At 33.6% G+C, this 24,852-nt stretch overlaps 1 protein-coding gene across 1 annotated transcript in view; it reads right to left on the bottom strand.

The window, feature by feature from the left end:
- The window catches only part of CNTN1 (contactin 1), a 241,139-nt gene that overhangs the window by 108,077 nt on the left and 108,210 nt on the right, over positions 1–24,852 (bottom strand). The window contains 10 exon segments of the mRNA XM_049783881.1: positions 987–1,008; positions 1,010–1,030; positions 1,032–1,121; positions 1,124–1,167; positions 1,170–1,196; positions 2,345–2,440; positions 3,863–4,035; positions 7,267–7,399; positions 10,743–10,775; positions 24,170–24,305. Of these exon segments, the coding sequence (XP_049639838.1) occupies positions 987–1,008; positions 1,010–1,030; positions 1,032–1,121; positions 1,124–1,167; positions 1,170–1,196; positions 2,345–2,440; positions 3,863–4,035; positions 7,267–7,399; positions 10,743–10,775; positions 24,170–24,233 (703 nt within the window). The 5' untranslated portion in view covers positions 24,234–24,305.

Here is a 24,852-nt window from a genome sequence, read left to right as displayed (position 1 = left end):
CAATGAAAAATTAATCAAATTCTAATTAATCAATTGTCCTCTTACTCGTTTTACAATCATCATAGCTAACTTTACCATAATAATTTATTTTCTTTGGTTAGCATATTACGGACAGAAACTTATCAAGAAAAAATATATTAACCCTGTTATCCCCAACCCCCATTCTTCCTGTGTAACCTTACCTGATGGTAAGACCAACCTATTTCTGGGAAGGGGTCCTTGGTAGGTAACAAAAGAATTGCTTCAGGGTCAGGAAGGGGGTTTGGGGAAGGAGACTGGCAGCAGGAAGAAGCAGGTGTGCTGGCAGGTTGGAGAAGAATTAGGAGAGACAAGGTTGAGAATGCAGGGCTGATTATGGATCCAGCGTAAAAGGTTATGATAGGAGCCACACCTGTTGGCTAGGGCTCTGAGTAAAGGGTTCATGTCTCTTGAAACTTGACTGCTATGAGTCTTTTCCTCGAGGCTAGCCTGAACCCTCAGACCTGCTAAACCCTCCGACCCGCCGACTATAGGGAGTTGCAGGCATGTGGCCTGGGATGGAGGCCCCTACATCCATCTCACCATCATCCAGCCTCCATCCAGGGACTCAATATTTCATATGCTATTCTACAAACCCCCATCAAAAAAGGGAGAGAAGAAAATGAACAGACACTTCCTCAAAGAAGAAATACAAATGGCTAAAAGGCACATGAAAAAATGCTCCACATCACTAATCATCAGGGAGATGCAAATCATAACAACAATGAAGTACCATCTCATGCACAGAGACTGGCACACATCACAAAGAACAAGAACAAGAAGTGCTGGTGGGGATTGTGGGGAGAAAGGAACTCTCATTCTCTGCATAGTCGTGTAGTCCAGCCTTTATGGAAAATATGGAGATTCCTAAAAAAAAATTGGAAATTGAGCTTCCATATTATCCAGCTATACCACTCTAGGGTATAATTTAAGTGCTCTCGATAGAGTTTAAACATTAAAATACTTACTTTCAGGTAATGGAATCAGTGGGGATAAATTTGCTGAATACGCTTCTTTGTAATAGAATGACTGGAAACAAAGCAGGAATAATTGCCTTTGTCTGATGCCTCTACATTTGCGATGTAGAGATTGCCATTTATCTGGAGGACACAAATCTTCGTTTATCCATTGTAATAAATATAGGAAATCATTTAGAAGCCAACGGTAGCTAAGATCATCTAGAAAAAAGTTTGTTAAAGATTAAATTCTTCATTTATAGAATTCACTATGTATTCAAGTAAAAGGCTTATACATATCTAACCTAGAAATAAAATAAAGAAATGGAAGAACAAAACAAAATTTTAATGATTATCTTGCAAACTTGTATTTACAATTTAAGATGGAAATTTGATTAAAAAGTAAAAGTAATTAGCATGCTTATAGTATTAGCATCTTTTAATTAGTACTTTGGTGATATTATCTTAGCTGTATTTATACTAAAAAAGTATATAAAATGATATATCTGTGACCTCAGACACTTAAATTAGCCTCATAAAAATGTTGTTTTTTTTTTAATTTGGGTCACACCTGGCAGAGCTCAGGGGTTACTCCTGGCTCTGCAATCAGAAATCGCTCCTGGCAGGCTCGGGGAACCATACCGGATGCCGGTAATAGACCGGGGTCCTTGTAAAGGGTTGGCCACATGTAAGGCAAATGCCCTACTGCTGTGCTATGGCTCCATCTCAGCCTCATTTCTCCTTTGGATAATTATATTTGCTGATGAAAGCTCCTAAGTAGATTAATAATTTACTATGTATTTATTCCTTACTAGTGTTTATACTTTCTAGTATAGTAGTTATTGTTAATTCCAATATTAATACCAATGTTGTAATTCAAGAAAAACGTAAAATGTCTATACTAGTCTTCTATATAACAGGAATTTTGATGAGTAAACAATACAATACAAATTATTTGCAAATTATATATAAACACATTTTTGAATTATGACTAAGTTAAAAATACAATTAAAAGAATCAATATGGGGCCGGAGAGATAGCATGGAGGTAAGGCGTTTGCCTCTCATGCAAAAGGTCATCGGTTCGAATCCCGGCGTCCCATATGGTCCCCCGTGCTCGCCAGGAGCGACTTCTGAGCATGGAGCCAGGAGTAACTCCTGAGCACTGCCGGGTGAGACCCAAAAAAAAAAAAAAAAAAAAAAAAAGAATCAATATGCACTAGTATGTTATATTAACTAGTAAGTTTCATTACAAGTAAGGGTAAATGTATACTGAAAAATAATGATAAATTAATATACCATTGTTATTAAGAAAATAAAAGCTGGTCATTTTGTTTCATCAATGTTATGTCACAGAGAAGCTCGATGTACCTGGGAAATGGTATGGGGGATCACAAAGAAGGACCATTCCTTTTCCTTCTTTCACTCTGACCTCAGGACGCTCCTCAGGTGGGAAGGGATCAAGATCTAATTATGAAAGCAAGAAGGCAAATACATTCACTCTCTTTTCCATAAGTAGAGGGACTAAATCATAGCTTTCTGCTAATAGCTCATCTCAGTTGGTTTGGTAAAGCTAAACTAATTTGAAATATTCAAGATATTTCCATACCTGAAGGAGAAACCAACTGTGAAGAAAAAATAAAATAGACAGCAAAGATCATCAATTTCTTTCTCTTCAAATTCTCTGCTTTCTTGGGTTCTAATTTTTGTAATTTTTCCTAACTGCTGGAACTCATATTTCTTGACTTAAAGAAATATTTCTACTTTTTAAATCTGTATAATTTACCAATGTTTTGTTTGATATCTGCCTCATATCTTATTCCTTAATTAAAATTTGTTTGCTTTTTTTTTTTTTGGTGGGGTCACACCAAATTATACTCAGGAGTTATTCCTGGCTGTGCGATCAGAAATTACTCCTGGAAAGCCTGGGTTGGGGTTTCATATGGGGTGCTGGGGATTAAAATTTGGTTGGCCATACACAAGGCAAATGCCCTCCGCTGTGTGCTATTCCCCAAGCTCTAAATTTGATTCTTTTAGTATATTATATGTCACAGGAAAGGAATTATTCAAAATTACTGTCTGCATAAAACACTTAAAACCATCTTAAACATTTTGAGTATCTTGGTTATCCCCAATTGAATGCCATACCTATTCCCAAATATTCAGTTGTCACTAATGTGAATAGCAATGCCACCAAATTTTACATGTGAAAAAATATATTTCCTCCATTCTTGAAATTCTTTTGCTTTCTCTCATCCCATTTATAGTAAGAAAATATATCTGACATTTTGCCTCAAATTGTTTAAAAATATGGCTTTTTTTTTCTGTTGCACAGTGCAATCAGCAATTCTGTTTCAAGGTTTATATCTATAATTTAAATTCCCAGTCTCTTACAGGGGCAAAGTTAAATGGTCTTGAGTATTTGGTAGTGGCTAGGTGAGGTAATTCTATAAACCAAGATGATAAATTTCAATACTGTTTTTTAATAATTACCCTCACAATAATAAATTACAAATAATAAATAATTCCAGTTGCACATCAACTTAATATGATTGCTCTTAATTCTACCTCATTCCTTCCAAGTAATCACTACCACATGGACCCTCTTAAAACTTTATTTGAATACTGTAATCTAATTATAAAGTAATAAAATTTTGATTTTTAAATCACATGCCGAGTCCAACTTCACTCCAATGTACAATTTTCTTTCAGGATCAATGCTAACTTATAGTCTTTATGAAAATATGATATATCATCATCCCAAAGAAAATATTTACATTTTAAATAAAAAATCATTAATTTTGTCTTAATTCTTTATATACTGAAGTCTCATTATAACATATATTTTTACCAAACTACAATCACCATTTTAATGTCTCAGTTACTTACATCCAAAGCTCAGGGTGGCCTCAATGCTTCTAACCATCCCATATCTATTTGATGCTAGACAGTAGTATATTCCAGCATCTTTCTGTTTGTCAGGGTTGTTGATAACAAGGTTTCCTCCTACCATACTATACCGATTACTTGTCAGATCAACATCACCATTATTCATTCTCCATCTATAGAAAAAAGAAATAAATAGCATATCAAAGGTGATGATATTCAATGTTCCTGGTTAACATAATTCTAAAACAAATGATGGTACAGCTACAGGGGAAGTCAAATAATTAGCAGAAGGCTTAGAAAAATATTTATATTCACTATATATTATGTATCTCTTGTCTCATTTATAACTTAGCACTAGTATATAATGGTAAATGTTCAAATACATGAATGAATATTTTCTCTTTTCATAAATTATGTTTCCAAAGGACAAGTGTTTCATTACTTTTGTTACATATTGTTTCTAGACATGTAATTATAGTTAATAACACTAATGTACTAGCTAGAATTATGAAAATATATAACATACTTAATGATCCACATAGTAACATAAATATTAATTTCATAACTATATAAAAATAGGATATTGTACAATTACTTAGTAAACTATATTAAAATGTTACTTTACATATTAAATAAAATATCTGATGCAAATATCAAAGTAATTTTTATATGATTTATTTGAATTAGGGTTCTATTCTGCTAACAACATATTCCAACAAGAGATTGTTCAAACAATTTAAAAATGATGAAATATAGACTGGTTATTTTGTGTCCAAGCCACATATTTCAATATATATGAGGAAAAATGACAAAAATAAATTGATTAGAAACTAAATCTAGCTGTATTAGTAAAATTAAGATAAGACTACAGCAGTAGTAGGAGTAGCTATGCCGCTCATTTTCATAATTTTATAATCAAGTGGATAGGAGACTCGGCATGATGACAAAACAATAGCATCATTACTATGTAGATGCCTGAGACATACATTCCTAATCCAAATCCAGGTGAGAGGGAGCAGGGTCAATATTATGGTAGCAGTACACTTTCTTTTGATATTATTTAGTGAGTCACTCAGGATATCAAATCATCATGAGTGAGAAAATATCATAGTACATGTCATGCATATACTACTCTGGAAATGTCAAATTCCACAATATATCCAAATTAGTATGTATTACCCTTAACATTAAATAAATTTTAAAAATATATTGTATTCATTCAATCCATTAGGCAAACTAAAACTAAGGATTACTTGGTATTGTGTGGAGGGAGTGTCTATCAAATTAGAGCACAAAACTCACGTGTCTCTTATCCAGGTAACTACATTAATATGCTAGGCCACATTAATCTATAGATATTTCAGTGTTCATAGGAAGAAGTTGGTAATGTGATTTCCAAACAAAGCTTTGCATTAAAAAAAATTTCGTAACAACATTTTTTAGGAGTGTATGGTGAAAATCTTAACAGCTTGGAGACCAACAACCCTGTTTTAAATCCTGAGCACCACCAGGGGTCACCCTAGAATTCAGAGCTAGGACTAACACCTGAGCAGGACTGCCTGTGGCCAACCTTCATTTTTCTACCCAACCCAGAAAAAAAAAAGCAATATTAATACATATATGTGTGTGTTGATATATGCATATATTTGATCCACTTTTAGCAGTTTTCTCTAACTAAAACTCAGCGAAGCAAGAAATTAGAATGGTGGTTACCAAAAAGAAGCACGGAGAAGAAAATTGGTTGTCGCCAATAAATGTGTATAAACTTAAATGTAAATTTAATCTGACAAATGGTGGTTGTGAGAGGCAGTAAAATTGCAGCACATGCTTATAGAATACTATATGATAACCTTTATTAATACAGTTTTAAGATAGATATTGACTTGCTAATATTTCATGCATGAATGTGAAGGACATCTATCAGAATTTGCCTTGGATATGTTGTCAACACATCTAGATGGATTATAGTGGGGAAAAAATCACAAGTTGTTTTGAAAATCGTAAAACTTGTGTTTCAACACTGAATGTGATTTATTCAATTTAAATATTCAATTATTTAGAACTCAGCTTTCTCTTTTATAAAAGTATGAGCTTAAGACAGAGAGATAGCACAGGGGTGGAGAACTTGTCTTGTATGCAACCTACCTGGACTCTGCTCCTGGCTTCTCATTACCCCCTGAGTGACAGGGAAGCTACCATTATGTAGACCTTAAGGGTAGAATTAAATCTATAAATAAAATATTTTCCAAAAAGTGTTTTTGCCAGGACAATTTCCATATCTAGCCCAAACCAATAAATAAACAAATAAATAAATAAGTGGTATTTTACATCCACAAGAAAAGTTTAGAATTAAAATTAGTCTTGTTGAATGCCAACATTTAATTAAGGCAAGCAATGAAGCACAAGTTTTCCATCAGTCATTTGCTTTATTCTCATGGCACAGTTTTACTGCTGAAATTCAAATTCATTGGACATTGGTTAAATTCTTAACCTTTAACTTTGTATCAAACTAGAAGTGTTGGCATTTTTAAATTTTTAAAACTTTTTAAAATAGGAAAATCCACAGTACAATCACCTCAGGGAATCAGAGAAAAATGTTTATAAAGATTACTCAATAGGTAGAAACAGTGAAGAAATATGTGTACCATGTTGAAAAAAAAAGAGACAGCAATAGGCATTGGCTTTGCGTATTGTAAATGCAGGTTCAATCCTGGCACCATAACCATGAGAACCACTAGCTTAAAGCTACTTCATAGCCACATTCAGTTGTACTCATGGCTTACTCCTTTTCTGTGCTCAGAGATCACTCCTGGAGTTTCTGGATGACCATATGCAGTTCAGGGAAAGTACCCAGGTCAGTTGCATGGAAGACAAGAAATATATTCCATGTACTAAATCTCTGACCCCACTCTGAGTCAATTTCTATATGAACTATGTCAAGTTCTTTGACATAATCTTTGCATATGTGGCATTATCAATGCAATAAATCATGAATTATTTGTATATGGAGGAAATTTTACTAATTACTTCAATAACAAGTACTTTATTTTTAACAACTTATGCATTAATATTTTGTGATGTTCTTGGATTATTTAATAGAAAGTCTTATTACTTTCAATGTCAGAAAAGTTTCATAGTGCTTATCTGTAAACTTTAATCAGATATTCCTTTCTATTTTTCTTTTTGATTTTTAATTTTTGGCTTTTCACAGGGGGGACTTGGTGGTTCTCCTGATTTATTCCTGGCTTGGAGCTTATAAATTGCTCCCAGTAGAGTTCAAACAGCCATATGGTTCTGGGGATCAAGCCTTGGACTCCCACATACAAGCAAACACACCAACCCTTTCAATAACCTTCTCCCAAATTCCTGATATCTACATCATAACAAGTAGTGAGTCACATTACTTGTAAATTGGGAAAGGGCTGGCTCGTGCCCTACAGTTTAATGAAACTTTTCCTTCAGGTGATTCCTCTGGATAAATGGTATTGATAGGTTGTTCCTCAAAAATTGGTCCAAATCCTTTGTCTTCCTCAGAAACTATAAGAAAAGAAACATAATTTTTACATTATAACATTTTATGTAAAAAGAATCTGGATACATTTAAAAAGCAATAAATAATTTTCTCCATTTTTCACTAAAAGAATTTACTTGCCTCATTCTGAGCAACATTATTTTTTGTTTCTTTTTGTTTTTGAGCCACAACCAGCAGTGCTCATGGGTGACTCCTGGTTCTGTGCCCAGGGTTCATTCCTGGTGGTGCTTAGGAGACCATATGGGATGCAGGGGATTGAATCCAGGTCGGCCACATGCAAAGCAAATGCCTAACCTGATGTGCTATCATCCTAGTCCCCTCTGCAAAATATTTAAATTCTCTATTCAAATGATTTTGCTTTTGATCATTTCACAAAAGTATTTTGTGTTACTAGTTTAAAGATCTCCACACAAGTCTTATTTTTTATATTGCTTAGTCTTTTCATATACTTTGTTTTTTGTTTTTTTTTTTTTTTTTTTTTTTTTTTTTTTTTTTGGGCCACACCCGGTGGTGCTCAGGGGTTACTCCTGGCTGTCTGCTCAGAAATAGCTCCTGGCAGGCACGGGAGACCATATGGGACACCGGATTCGAACCAACCACCTTTGGTTCTGGATCGGCTGCTTGCAAGGCAAACGCCACTGTGCTATCTCTCCGGGCCCTTCATGTACTTTTTTGCAAACAATATTTATTTATCTACTTCATTAAATGTAAGGTCCTTTTGATGTATCTGTATTTAGTTTCTCATAAAGCTGTATTTCTTCACCCTAGTTTCAGTTGGTCCTCATATGTTGTCTTAATTCTCTACACACTATCCCTTTTTTCTGTGATTCTTAATGATGTGCCAGAAATAAAATACAATTCTTTGCAAATTCAAGTCCTTTGAGTTATCTCTCTGGTTCTTAATTATTTATAATAGAAAAATTAATATTTTACCTAGCCAGTTTTAATATTTTACTGTACATTAATCAGTATCAGTATGCAGCAATATCTGAATTGGGTGAAAAATTACATTAATATAGTATGTTAAAAATGGCCAAAAATCCATTCATATATATTCATAAAGGAGAACAGGCTTTCTGGAAATAGACAAAAATGAGACAACATATTGAGGACAACAAAATTCATTGTGAAAGGAAAGTTCATAGCAATAGAGAGCTAAATTAATTTAAGATATGAAAAGATGGAGCCAGGTACAGCAATTAGGACACATGCCTAGAATGTACCTGAATTGGGTTGAATTTCTGGCACCACGTGGTCTCCTGAGTACTGAAATGCATAGTCCAAAAGACCCAAAGGCACCACTAGAGTGGCTTTGAATACCCAACACACCCATGATATACTGGGAACACCTAGTACTGCAGATCTTAAGCTGTAGAACAGTCTTGGGGCCATGCTATGAATTGTAGACTGTTAATCATTGGTGGGATTTACAAATCTTCTGAGTATCTCTTGGGAATCCCTCACTTTAAGAAACTTAGAACAAGAAATAAAACCAAAGTAAGTACAAGAAAGGAAACATGATTAGAATGGAAATAAAATTTTTAGAAATAAAAATATACAAAGTCAGTGAAACTGAGTATTTTTTCCAAAGAAAAAACTAGAAAAATAAACCTTTCACAAAACTTATAAAGAAGGCAAAATTCTAATAAATTACATCAGATATGAAATGGAGAGAAGTTACAATATAAATAACAGAAATACAAAATATCATAAGAAACTACTCTGAACAACTTTATTCCACCCTATAAGTAAAAAAAAAAGAAAAACTGTTAGAATAAATCAATTTTCTCATACTAAATCCAGAGGAAATAATGAACCTGAAAGAACAATTATTAACAAATAAAGTGAAGACATAATCATAAAAATTTCTTCTGTCAAAACATAAACCCAGATCAAGATATGTCCAGAAAACATGACTAAAAATAAAAATTATAAACCAATATTCCAGATGTTCATAGATGTAAAGATTCTCAAAAAAACCTTAATCAGATTTAACAGTGAACCATGCACTATCTTTAAGTAGGATTTATTTCTGGGGTGCAAGAGAATCTTAAAAAATACAAATTAGACTTTAACCATATCAACAAAATTAATAATAAAAATAATACAATCGTGGAATTAAGGAGTTGAGGTCATGGATTTGGGGACATATTTCAAAGAATAGGAGATCCAAGTTTGAACCTGGTACACCCATGATTCTTCAAACAAAATGCCATTAATGATCCTTGAATTCTCCAGGTGTGGCCAAAAATAAAAAGAAAAAGAAAAAGAAAACAAGAAAAGTAATATCATATCAATTGATGCAGAGAAAATATTTGCTAAGATTTAGTTTACATTTATAACAAAAAAGTCAACAAAATGAGATAAAAGGACAAATGTCTACATAATCAAACCACTTATATTAATCCATCATAAACAGTGGTGAAAAACTAAAAGACTTTCCTCAAAAATATCAAGCAAGGTGGCCACTACTCAGCACCTTTATTCATATGAAAGTAAAGTAAGTCACAATATTTAGATAAAATGATAATTTAACTTCTTTGACAACTTGAGTCCCTTTAATTTCTTTTTTTTAAACTATCATTTTGCAGACTAGTGATAGTTGATGTGGGAACTTTGTAAACCAAAAATACTGGCCTAAGATATATTCACAAACTTTTGATTTTATATATTCTATTTCCTCTACTTAAAATTAGTTCTATTTAAAATATTTGCAATACTCAAAGGCTCCAGTTACCTTCTATGCCCCTTGGTAAATATGCCTTAATTCCACAAAGGAAATCAGTTAAGACTGAATAATCAGATCAAAGAAATCAAATATACTTTGCATATGTAAGTTCCAGCATTGCAAATTCCCTGAGCAAAGAACTAGGAGTATGTCCTGAGCACTGCTTTGTGTGTTCCAAATAAACAAAAAATTTAAGAAATAAACAATATTAATTGCATTTATTAGGTCAGCAATAAATGTTAAATTGTTTAACTGATAAAGTAAATCCTATGGTTCAACTGTGAATCAATTATGAATCAATTATGTCCAACAAAGCAAAACTTTCAAAAGGACTTAAGTATCTATAAAATTAAAATATTGCTTTAAAATTTAGCATAAAATTGTATAAAATATGCAGAAAAATATGCTGAAATAATTGTACTCAATTTTTTATAGTCATCTGACACGATGATTTGTGGTATAATTGTACAAAAATTTTGGAAAACAAGGTTCCTTTATAAACCCCAAAAAATCATCCTCCGAAATGTTCAAGTGATTTAAACTTGGCCAGTTGCCCTTAATTTTTTATTTTACAGTTTGAAAAAGAAGTAATTTAAACCTTTACCCTTTCATCAACTCACCTCCATGACCATATCTTCTATGCCATGAAAACTCTAAAATGAAAAGAAAAAAATATTTCAATATAAAAGTTCCTCTAAAATGTTCAAATATTATAGAAATAATTGAGATAATGACATTAAGAATTTACTAATAAATTTAAAATAGCAACCTATATTTTCAGTTATATCTCATCTTTTTAATTACTAATTATAGAATATTAATTTCTGATAAAAATAGTAAAACTTCTTAGTATTAATATAATTAGCTTAATATTTTGAAAAATAAATCATAATGTTACTACAAAAGGTTTACAAAGTATGAATGAAGTTATAATATGCAATTTTGCATAATTAAGTACCATCAATATTGTTACACACTGGAGCCAGAATGCTAGACTAATGGTGGCACTTGTTTTGAATCAAGGTTTGACCCTGGCAACCCATATGTTCCCTCAAGTCCACAAGGAGTGATTCCTGAATTCAGAACTAAAAGTAAGACCTAGGCTCTGTTGGCTGTGGCTCAAAAATAACAAACCAAAAATACATTTTTAATGCAAACTAAGTACAATGGAAGGTTATAAGGTTCATGATAGGAGTACATAAAAGGATGGATTTATGTTATTTGACATAAAGGTATTAGAAAAACTCACTGAGAGAAAACATAATGTTTTCATTAAAAAACAAAATGCCCCTCTTCATGTAAGAACTATTTGTTTATCCTCCATATTAATCTTTATAAGATAGAAATATTTTATTTTTGTAATATGCCTGATTTTCCTAAAAATATAGAACCATTTTTTTTTTGATTTTTGGGCCACAACCGGCGGTGCTCAGGGGTTACTCCTGGCTGTCTGCTCAGAAATAGCACCTGGCAGGCACGGGGGACCATATGGGACACCGGGATTTGAACCAACCACCTTTGGTCCTCGATCGGCTGCTTGCAAGGCAAACGCCGCTGTGCTATCACTACGGGCCCAGAACCATTTTATTTATGTACGTACTTAGTACAATGCTATTTTATTTATAATGCTGTGAAAACATTTTTTTGTTTCCTTTCCTTCCCTTTCAAAAATGTTAAGTCACCATGATTTACAGTCAATATGGCATTATGCATACAACACATCAGGCATAAAGCGCACCATTCACTACAACAATTTCCTCCATTATTGTCTCAGACTTTCCAATTCCAGTGTTCCCCTTCATTCCATCTCACTTCCATAGAAAGCTTGATGATATAGATCAATTCTAAACCAATACTGTTCCCTGTGGCCATTTGTTACACCCTTGCTATGCTTATTTATATACGACATCTGAGAGAGATCTTTTTGTGTCTCTATGTCTTCTTCTGAGTTGACTCAACATACAATCCAGTTCTATTCATGTAGCAACAAAATACATGAGTTTATCCTTTCTTAAAGTGAGCAGTATTGCACTTTGTAAATATGTCCATTTCTTTGTCCATTCATCAGTTCTTGGACATATGGGTTGTTTTCAGAATTTAGCTGAAAATCTGGGTTGTTTCCAGATTTATTTGCCAATAAATAGAATGCTTGCTTATATGGGAAATTAATTCTCAGTCAATTGAGAACTGTCAGTTTTTCCAAAAGCCTCAACCAGTGGTTATTCTCATGCCAAATCATTTGCTGTTATTGTTTTGATTTGGGCTAATCTCACTGGTGTAAAGTGATATCTTGTTATTTTATTTTAATTTCAGTAATGATAAATAAAGAACATACTATATCTTCTACCTAATGTTCCTTTGAATGTTTTTATATTCTCTTACACCAATTTTTCATAGTTAATGTTTACTTTTTTGTTTAAATGTTACAAGTATTTTATAAATCTTGGATAATACACATTTGTTATATGTTTCCACCCAGTCTCTTGGTGTGTCTTTTATTCTAATAATCATTTCTCATGTAATAAAGAAGCCTTTAATTTTACATAGCAACATTTGTCTGTTTATTCCAATTTACATTGAACCACGCCTCTAACGTCTATTGCATGTATAGTTCTATCTATGTGTTCCTCAGTCTATGTAGATTATGGTATGATCTCTTGGACCAGTTTGATTTAACTTTCATGTATGATCTGAAATAGGACCCTAAGTTCATTTCATAGCAGTTTTCTAACCACCATTTGTTGAAAATACCTTTTTCTCTCAATATCACATTAGCTCCATTTTACAAATTAGGTGTTAATACACCTGGCCACTGAGCTGTAAATTCTATTGCATTGGTCTAAAGTATCTTATTTCAGTAGATTACTATAAACTTAATTAAAATTTGAGTTAGGAGATAAAAGCTTCCTATCTTTTATTTTACAAGGAGTACTTTGATTGTCTGGCATATTATCATTATTTCACACAAATTACTAGCATTTGATCTATGTCTTTATCATAAATATCATAAATAGAGGAATGGCCTTGTCAGAAGGAGAGAGCCAGAGAAGAAACTCAGCTTCCACTCTAAGTCTGTAAACTCACTGAGCAGATGAATCTCACTTTGCCTAGAGGGTCAAAGCAGGAACAGAGAATCAGATTCTCAACTGCATACAGGACTTAGAAGAAAAGGAAATCATGGCCCCACCAGAAGAACAAAACCAGATATACATCCGTGACCCTGCATTTCTCCTAGTCCAAGAACCCCAACACAGAACATGGAAAACACTACACAGTAAGGGTAACAACGGGGAAACAATACAGGTCTCCACTATGCTTAGAAAATGAAGATGGCAGTTCTCAAGAAACAACAAGTACTAACCACCTATATAGCTTCTCAGATCAGGACTTTAGAGAAGAAATATGGAGGATGTTCAAAGAATTCAAAGAAAGCATGGAACAAACTGAAGCACAATGAAGACTCAAGAAGCTATGAAACTAGAAATGATAACTGAAATAATAAGGAAATAAAATTTATTAAATGAAATGAAGAACTCACTGGAAGATATTCCCAGCAGAGTAATAATGGCTGAGGACAGAATCAATGAGCTAGAAGATAAGCTGCATAACAAATTTATACAACAGACAAGGTTGGAAAATAGCCTTAACTATCAGACAATGAAAAAAAATCCTCAAAGATTGTGAACAGATGAAATAGAACTCTGGGATAAACTCAAACATAAAATTCCCTGGAATCCAAGAGGCTCAGGGGAAAAAAAAATCTCAATAAAAAAAATCATTGGACATTATTGCAGAGGTAAATCCCTGAGGTAAAGAGTGCATTTTAATATATCCTGGATGCCCAAAGAGTACCAGTTGCAAGAGATTCAAAGAAAGCACCCTAAGGAACATTTTAGTCACAATGATGAGTACTACAGATAGGGCCCAATAATACCAAAGGCAGTAATATTAAAAAGAAAAATTACAAAGAAGCATCCTTAAGAATTATAGCAGATTTATCAGAAGAACCTTCAAGATGCAAAGGCAGTGGTGGCATAAAAAGGAAAAATTCAATGATATGAATGCTCACCAAGAATATTTCACCCAGCCAGATTTACATTCAGGCTTAAAGAAAATATACACAGTTTGCTGGATATCCAACAGCTTAGAAACGTTACCAACCTTAAAAGAAGACCCAAACCAACCTTAAAAGAAGAACTGAAGGATCTACTTCAAGACAAGACAGACTCAAGTAACACATCAAGCTCCTACAAAAAGATGACACTTAGTTCCATGACAATAATCTGTTTTAAAATCAATAGATTAAATGTACCAGTTAAGAAATACAGAGTGGGGTGGGGATAAAAAAAATACAGAGTGGAAAAATGAATTAAAAAATTTAATTTAGCATTTGACTGCCTAGAATATTAATAGAAAAACACACTGGAATACTTGGAGCAAATAGAGACTAAAAGTGAAAGTTTGGAGAACAATCATTCAAATAAACAACTCCCTTAAAAAGATGTGGTGGCTATACTAAAACCAGAAGAGACAGAGTTTAGACTTAAAAAGATAATAAAAGACATAAATAGATATTTCTTACTAAGCAAAGTGAACAAATTTATGTCTTTTTAAGATGGGCCAGCATACTACTTAAAACAACTGCTGATAAACTTGAAGAAAGACATCAAAAGCAACAGAAAAATAGTGGGAGATTACAATTCTGTCTTATCACACCCTGATAGGTAAACTAGGCTAAAACTTAATAAAGATATACTGGCTCTGGCTAAATATATAGAGAGCTCTTCATCACCAGAAACCTGGATATACATTTTTCTCCAATGCACAAAGACATTCTCCAAGATAGACCACATTCTGAGTCATAAAACAGACCTCCATAAAATGAAGAGGGTAGAAATTTTTCCTTCTATCTTGTTTGATGATGAAGTACTGAAAATAGTGATGAATTTCAAGCAGACATGGAGAAATAATTTTAAATTTTGGAAATTAAACAGTTCACTGCTGAACTGTTGATATATGACAGTTGAACTGGATAACTCCGAGGTTTGAATTCTTTCAAACCTTTAAAGAGAAGCTACTGTCAAGCATCTTCAAGCTTTTCCAGGAAATTTAAATAACAAAAACACTCCCAAATCATTTCTATGATGCTAAAATTATGCTGATGCCAAAAAAAAAAAAAACTGGACATGCCACCTAAACACACAACTTGGACATGGCCTCCTGTCATGCCAGGTAAAAAGGAAAGAATTTGGTGACCAGAGCAGCACTTGCTGGTCCACAAAGCCCCAAACAGCAGCTGGGACCAGCTGACCTTTGCGAACCTTGCAGCACTATATATCTAAGATATATAAGGAACTGATTGAACTTGAAAAGAAAAATATCATCTAACCCCATCAAAAATAGGGGAGGAGAAATAAACAAATATTTCCTTAAAGAAGTAATATAGAAGACCAAAGGGCACATGAAAATATGCTACATATCACTAATCATGAGTCAGATGCAAATCAAAACAATGAGGTATCTCACACCACAGAGACTGACACACATCACAAAGAAAAAGAACAACCAGTTCTGGCTTAAATGCAAAGAAAAAATGAATTCTTTCACTGAATTTTGGTGAAAATGCAGAAGGGTCCAGCTTTTTTTTTTTAATATGGACATTCATAAAGAAACTAGAAATTGAGCTCCATATGATTCAGCCATAGCACACCTAGAAATATACCGAATGAACATTCTTTTTTGTTTGGTTTTTGGTTTTTGGTTTTTGTGTCACACCCGGCATTGCTTAGGGGTCACTCCTGGCTCTACACTCAGAAATTGCTCCTGGCAGGCTCAGGGGACCATATGGGATGCCAGAATTCGAAACACCATCCTTCTGCATGCAAGGCAAATGTCCTACCTCTATGCTATCTCTCTGGCCCCATAGTGTACATTCTATGACTGAAACCCAACAATGAACAATTTTGTAATTACAGTTTGTAAATAAAGCAATTGATAAAAAATATTATAATAAAATATTATAATAAAATGTCCCAAACAGTTTTAAAAACTATGTTTAATCTGTACATTGCTTTGAATGTTTTTGTCATTTTGACAATAATTCTTTTTCTTTTTCTTTTTTCTTTCTTTTTTTTTTTTGGTTTTTTCGGGCCACACCCATTTGGTGCTCAGGGGTTACTCCTGGCTAAGTGCTCAGAAATTGCGCCTGGCTTGGGGGGACCATATGGGACGCCGGGGGATCGAACTGCGGTCACGATCTTTCCTTGGCTAGCACTTGCAAGGCAGACACCTTACCTCTAGCGCTACCTCGCTGGCCCCAATCATCCTTTCTCTAATTTGACAATGATACTTCTTTTTAGGGATTGTGTTTCCACCTCTTTGTCTTTTATTTCTTTCAGTAGTGAATTATATAGATTTCTTTATATGGCTATAACTTTTTTTAAAAAAACTAATTTCAAATTTTGTGATATTTTTTCTATATTTAGGCCCTTATCCCTCTTAGTTCTCTATTCTCATTTTGATGGCTTAAGGAACCATATAAGGATTCAGGTATTTAACACAGATCACCTGCAAGCAACACTGTGCCTTACCTGATGTACTATCATTCTGATCCCATTATTCGGTTATCTTGAGGCATAATAAGAGTAAAAAAATTTCTTTTAATATTTTAATATTAATATTTTAATATTTTATTTCATTGTTTCCAAATAAGAATGCCAGATATTTCTGAATTTTATATTTTATATTTTATATTTTATAGCATGTTATTTAACTCAAGACTATTGTTTTTATGATTTTTATTTTGATGATTTCCTTGGTGTTCTCTGAATATAATACCAGGTCACCTGTAAATGGCAGTAATTTGATTTCTTTTCCAATCTGGATAAAACTCTTTTGTGCCTAATTGTTAAAGCTACAAATCCCAATACTATATTGAATAAGAATAGGCAACATTGTTTTCTGCTTGAAACCAAGAGAGAAGGCTTCCAGTTACTCACCATTCATTATGATGTGTCCATAAATTGTTAGCCACAAAAACTCTGTTGTTTTGTGGTTAATGGCTTCAACTGTATTAAAGAAAGTCTCTTCTATCTCCATTTTATTGAGTGCTTATTGAGGTTGGGTGTTTTAAAATACTTCCTTCTCATGAAATTTGTATGACTGAATGGTATTAATTTTTCTTTGTATTGTTATGACACCATTAAATTGATTGACTTGTGAATCGTAAACCATCCTTGCTTCACAAGGATAAATTATATTAATAATGGGTTTTGTATTTTTCTGCATTGTTGTATTTAGTTATTTTGCTATAATTATCTTTTTTTCCTTTTATTTAAACACCATGGTCATAGAGTTGTTAATGGTTCTGTTATGGCCTTACAATGAAACCACCTTAACAGATCTACATTTCCCAAAAAAGATGTCCCAGTTTATCACCTCTCTCCCCCCTTATCTCTCTGTCTCTGTCTCTCTCTCTCCTTTCTATGCCTTCTTCCCCTAGTTTGCCCTTTTAGACACTGTAGTATGTACTTTTGATAAGAAGGATACTTTTGCTTATTACTTTATTTCTATTCAAAAACAAATTCTTATCCAGTGTAATCAATTACAATTATCATTCTCTTAGTGGTCCCTTCTCTACCCCAACTGTACCACTCCACAAATTGCAGTAAGCTCCCTACCATAAACTAGTCCTCCTGGCTCTCATCTCTATTATTATTATTATTACAATACTATCATTTTTTCTTACATACCACAGATGAGTGAGATTATTCTGTCTATCCCTCCCTCTCTTATCCAGTGTAATCAATTACAATTATCATTCTCTTAGTGGTCCCTTCTCTACCCCAACTGTACCACTCCACAAATTGCAGTAAGCTCCCTACCATAAACTAGTCCTCCTGGCTCTCATCTCTATTATTATTATTATTACAATACTATCATTTTTTCTTACATACCACAGATGAGTGAGATTATTCTGTCTATCCCTCCCTCTCTGACTCATTTCTCTTAGCACAATAATCTTCATATCCATCCATGTATAAGTGAATTTCATGATTTCATTTTCCCCCACAAGCTGCAAAGTATTGCAATATGTAAATGGATCAGAGTTCTGTTAGACACTCATTTGTTCTCTGAAATTTGGGTTATTTCCAAATTCTGACTATTGTAAATAGTGGTACAATAAACACAGGGAAGTAGATGGCTTATATGTATTGTGCTTTTGGCTTCCTTGGACATATCTAAACATATTGCTAGACCAAATGGAAACTCAATTTCTAGTTTACGTAGGAATTATCCATATTGTTTTCCCTAAAGTCAACTAATGATCATCAGTAGCTGAGAGTCCCTTTCTCCCATATCCTCACCAGCAATAATTGTTATTTTTTCTTTGTGATGTATGCCAATCTGTGTGATTTACCATACCCAAGATGATATCTTATTGTTCTTTTGATTTGCCTTACCCTGATGGTTAGTGATATGGACCATTTTTTCATGTGTCTTTATGACCAGTTCTCCTTTGAGGAAACACTGTTCATTTCTTCTTCCCATTTTTGATGGGTATAGTTGTTTTTTTCTTGTTTTGGTCTACAAGCACCTTAGATGTTAACTCCTTATTAGATTGGTATTGGTGAATAGTTTTTCACATTTGCTGGTTAGTCTTGATATCCTAGTTACCATTTCCTTTGGGGCACAAAAGTGTCAATTTAATGTACTCCTATTTGCTTATCTTTCCTTCCACTTGCTTAGCCACTGGTTTCATCCTTGAAGATGCCTTTAGCTTCAATCGCACAGAGTCTTCTGCTTACATTTTCCATTATGTATCTTACAGTTTTATGTTTGAGATCAAGGTATTTAAGCCATTTTAATTTGACCTATTTGCACAGAGGTCTGAGCTCACTCTTTAAACAGAGGTCTAAGTCCACTTTTTGATGGTAGTTTACCAATTTTCCAATACCACTTGTTGAAGAGGCTTTCCTTGCTCCACTTTTTATTTCTTGCCCCTTTATCAAAGATTAATTGATGTAGGAGTCAGTCTCAGAATATTCAAATTAATTCCATTAATGTAAAGGTCTTACTTTATTACAGTACCATGCAGTTTTAGTGACAACTGCTTTATAGTATAGTTCAATGTTGGGAGAAATAACATGGCCCATCTTCTTTTTCCCCAAGGATTACTTTAGCTATTCCTAAACATTTGTGGTTCCCAATAAATTTAAGGAGCATTTGATCCACTTCTATGAAAAAGGTCATCGATATTCTTATAGGAATTGCATTTTATCTGTACATTACTTTGGGGAGTATTTAATTTAATGATATTAATCCTCCCATGAGGAGGGAATAATTTTTAATTACCTTGTCTCTTCTTTTAATTCTCAAAGAAGTGTTTTATACTTATCTTTGTAAAAGGCTTTTTACCTCCTTGGTTAAATTGAATGTATGTTACTTGATTTTTTTAAGCACAATTATGAGTGGGATTATTAATATCTTTCTTCCTTTAAAATATTTGTACATAGAAAAGCAATGGACATTGTGCATGTTAATTTAATAGACTTCACTTTACTATACAAGCATATTTTTTTCTTGAAGCTTTGTTGTAATCCTTAAAATATCCTAGTTATAGTATCATACTCTCTGCAAACAAGGAGGGCTTGCCTTCTTCCTTTCCTATCTGAATACCATGGACGTTTTTCTTGACTAATTGCTAAGGCAAATACTTCCATAATTATATCAAATAGAAGTGGTGATAGGGAGCAATTTTGGAGAAAAGGCTTTTAGTTGTTCCCCATTACGGATCTTTGCAATGGGCTATGTTAAATAGCTTTGACTATATTGAGAAAAATTCCTTCAATTCCCATCTTCTTGCATTTTTACCATGAACCTTGTCAAAAGCTTCCTCTGCATCTATTGTTATATTTGTATACTTGTGTTCTTACTTTTATTAATATGTATATTATAATGATTGCCTTGGGTATGTCAAACCATCCTTGCATCCTGTGAAGAATCCTACTTGTTATTCGTGTATATCTTTCTTAATGGTTTGTTAGATTTAATTTTCTAGTATTTCGTTGAGGACCTTTGCAACCTATAGTCATCAAGGAATAAAGGAATATAGGCCTGTAATTCTCTTTTGTGTGTGTAATTCTCTCTATTTTGAAATTAAGTTGATGTTTGATTCAGAGCCATAGCACAGTGGTAGGGCATTTGCCTTAAAAGTGGCCAATCCAGGACAAACCTTGTTTCGATCTATGGCATTCCATATGGTCCTCCAAGCCAGGAGAGATTTCTGAGCACATAGCCAGGAGTAACCCCTGAGTGTCACAGGGTGTGGCCCAAAAAGGAAAAAAAAAAACAGAAAAGAAAATGTTTGGGAGTATTTCTGTTAATTCAGTTTCCTGGAAGAGCCTGAAAATGTCTGGTAGTGTGTTCTTTTTAAAGGAATGAAAAAATTCACTAGTGAATCCATCTAGATCTGGGCTTTTGTTATTGAATTCTTTTGAACACTTTTCATTTCCTCAGCAGTGGTTGGTCTGTTTGATAGATATTCCAGATTATCTTGTTTCAACCTTGAGAAGTTATAGAAATCAAAATTAGTAATTCATTTTTTTTCAGGTTCCCTTGCTTTGTGGCATAAAGATTCTAAAAGTCATCTTGATAACCCTTTAATACCTGTAGTATCTATAGGGGAAATTCCCTTTTCACTTCTGATTCAGTTATTAAGTTTCTCTCTTTCTTTGTGTGTCTTGCTAAAGTTTTATTGATCTTACTTTTTCAATGAACCAAATTTAACTTTCATTGGTCTTTGTTGTTGTTTTTTTGGTGTCCATTTCATTGATTTCTGATCTATGTTTTTATTATTTCCTTCTGCCTACTTTCTTTTGGCTTTTTTGTTGATCCTTTTCCAACTTCTCAAGCTCTTCCATTAAATTATTTATATAGGCCTTTTCTTCCTTCTTGAAGAATGATTGAAAAGCTATAAATTTTGCTATATTGCTTTGCTGTATCACACAAATTATGATAATCCATACCTTCATTCTCATTTGTTTCCAGAAATCACTTGATTTCCTCTTTGATTTCCTCTCTCATACTAATTGTTCAGTAGTGAGCTATTTAATTTCCAGGTGTTAAAGTTGTTTCTCCATTTCTGTTTATAATTCACTTCCATTTCCAAGCACCATAGTCTGAGAAGGATAGGTTGATACCATTAGATCCTCTTGAGTTTATGGGGTATGTAAATGAACCAACCAGCATGTTATATGATCCACCATGAAAATGATCCAACATTCTTGAAGAACGTTCCATGTGCAATAGAAAAGAATGTATAATCAGGGACCAGAGCAGTGGCACGGTGATAGGCATTGCCTTGATCGCCACTGACCTAGGACAGATTGTGGTTAGATCTCCTGGCATCCTATATGGTCCCTCAATCCAGGAGAGAGATATGAGCACATAGCCAGGAGTAACCCCTGAGTGTCACCAGGTGTGGCCCAAAAACCAAAACAAACAAACAAAAATAATGTATATTCAGCTTTGTGGGGACGAAAAGCCCTATATATGTCTATTAAACCACTCTTTTTATACCTTAATTCAAGGCTAGTATATCCTTGTTAAGTTTTAGTCTTTCTGATCTATAAAGAGAAGACAAAAAATGTTGAAATCTCCCAGTATTATTGTGTTGTTAGTGATGTCATTCCTCAAATTTATTAGCAGTTGTTTTAAGTATTTTGTTGGCCCTTCATTGGGTACATATATATTCAGGAAGGTGATTTCTTCCTCCTGTTCATGTCCTTTGATTTTTAAGAAATGACCCTCTCTGTTTCTTACAGCCTTTTTAAGTCTGAAGTCTGTGACATCTGACTACCCATAAATGATGGCTACCCATCATTTATTACAGAGTTATGTGCTTGTGGGTATAAGGTGATTATAGTTATATACTTTCATGAAAGAAAGACTTGATCTTTGGATTTTGGTCATTTTCTTCTTGCCCATGGCGTCTGTCACTTTGCGTGGATAGCAATCAATTCCAGCCCCCAGGGAATAGCTGTAGGGACAGTCTGAGGTACCATCATCAATTTTCTTGATGATGACCGCTTTGCGTCCTGAGTAGCATCCAGCTAGGACCAGGACCACCTTCCCTGTTTCATAAACTTGCCCATTTCGACAGCAACCACTCCAGCCTACAGCAGAAAGCGGTAGTGGTAATTTTTAATGTTGTGTGGCTCCTGTGCTTGAAGTGTGTGGCCCTGGAATGAGGCAGAGAGACTGTGCTCTTTTATGATGACTTGCCTGAGTTTAAAATGGTCCTTTTGATTCAACATGAGCTGCCCACTGCCACTTGCAGTTGCTGGTTTTTGCTTTTATCTATCTAAGGGCCAATCTTTTCTCTTCATGAAGGAACCTTATTTCAATTTAGGCTGGGCATGAGTTGTGAAAACACAGCCAAGTTAGGCAAAATGATGTCCACAAGCAGAGCAATTCTTAGGCGTCACTCCAAAGGTGGGCATCTGTAGTAGCCATTCTCACAGTCCATGCTACTTTTTTCTGTCAATAAGATCAGATCATGGTGTGCATTTCCTCAGTGCCTCAACTTCACTCCCTAATGTCCACATCTTGCAAACTTGACCAAGTCAGCATGCACGCACTAACTGTGTCATGTCACCATTTTCAGACTTGTACAGCAATCTTCTAGGAGCTTGATTTTCAATCTGGTGATGGGCATTGTTTAATCTGACAGCCCCACATTATTGTATTTTAAAATTTTCAAATGTTTTTAATGATCTACATTAAATGTAGATGTATTGTATCTACATCAGAGATGTAAGTCTATAATTTTCTTTTTTTAGTATGTCTATGTTGCTTTGTTATGAAGATATTATTTGGCTCATAGAAGCTGGGATGGTTCCTCTCACTTAATCTTTCTGGAACAGTCTGAAATGATTGAAAGTAGGTCTCTTTAGAGACCTAAAGAAACAAACTAGTAAAAACATATGAGCCTATATTTTTGTTTGTGAGATATAGCCATCCAAACTTTGATCATTCCTGATCAAGTTCAACTGTTTCCTCTTGGCTTAGTTTATACAGGTTATAAAAGTCCCAGATGTTATTCATTTTTCAACCATCTCCAATTTCATGGCATAAATATTTACTATTTTATATTATATTATATATCATATTAATATATTATACTGTTTTATATTTATTATTTTAATAATAATTCCTGAACAGAATTCTTTTATGATATATCCCTTTAATATTTGAGTTAATTTATAAGAACCTTTATGGGGGTTAAAGTGATAGTACAATTGATAGGGCACTTCCTTTGCATACAGCAGACCCAGGTTTGAGCCTTAGAACATCATATATCACCCTGAGCACTGCCAAGAGTAATTCCTGAGCACAGAGGCAAAAGTAGCCCCTGAGCATCAGCAGGTGTGATACCAAAATAAAAAAATCTTTTTTCTTTCCTTGTACATCTAGATAATAGCTTATCAATCCTGTATATTCTTTCTAAGATTTTGGTTTTATTGGGTTTTTTGAATTTTATATTTTCAATTTTTTTATAAGACTGACAAGCAAATAATAAAAATTAAAGTATATTAATTTTAAATGACTCAATGAATTTATATAAGCAGCTGAAAAACCTATTACGAATACATATATGTATAAACGAGGTTTAACCTTCATATTTAATGGTGTATACAACATAATGATAATTTTTGTTTATCTTTCCAAATTCTACAATAAATGGTCTCAAATTGAAATTAGCCAGATCAGGGACATTTACTGAACATGATTTGACAAATTCTACATAGCAGGGAACATTTTTCTCTTTCTAGAGATACAGATTTTAATACCACTATATATAATTGACTATACCTTAAGACATTTAAATGGAAAGTAAGAATAAAAAGTTAGTTTAAGTTCATTACAGTGTCAAAAATTAACTCAGCAATATCATGACTATACATGTTTATTATATTAAAATAAGTTAAGTAGTATATAAAGTTATCATATAAGTTAAGTATTATATACAAAGAATGTGTCTTACCTGATAGGGATAGTGCAGAAGATAATAGTATCACAAATTGACTGACCATCAACCACATGTTCATTTTGTATTCAGTAGAAATCAAGGTGAATTTTCCAAAATGAAGTTAGCTGTGATAACTGGATAATTTTTACGCCTGTATCAAGAAAAGAGGAAGAGAGAAAGTAAGGAAAGAGGAGAAAGAAGTCGTTAGTATAAATTATAAATGTTCACAACTTGTAGCTAGCAACGTTATAATATTATGCTTCTTATTTATAAAAAATGTGATTACGTAAATACTTCTTTTTTTTATTTTTGGTTTTGGATCACATCCGACCGTGCTCAGGGTTACTCCTGGCTCTGCACCCAGAAATTCTCCTGGCAGGTTCAGGAAACTAGGAATCGAACTGGCTTCAATCCAGGGTTGGACACGTGCAAAGCAAATGCTCTACCACTGTGCTATCTCTCTGGCCCCTATTACTTTTTAATGAAAAGATACAGTAATAGTCAGGGGTTCTACTTCCCAGTGATGATATTGCAGGAACACAGAAAAAGCAGTAAATAGGTGGCTCAGTGTTTGAAATATTTAATATTTGAATATTATAATTCTTATATGTAAGGTAATATAGAATATTCATATAAATTATGATTACAGCATTTCAAACATGTTCATAGAAAAATTGTATCAATAAATATGAATATAA

Source organism: Suncus etruscus, chromosome 11, assembly GCF_024139225.1.
Source record: "Suncus etruscus isolate mSunEtr1 chromosome 11, mSunEtr1.pri.cur, whole genome shotgun sequence".
In the NCBI taxonomy this organism is placed as follows: domain Eukaryota; kingdom Metazoa; phylum Chordata; class Mammalia; order Eulipotyphla; family Soricidae; genus Suncus; species Suncus etruscus.
Note: the sequence above shows the minus strand (reverse complement) of the source record. Positions and strands in the feature narration are given on the sequence as shown.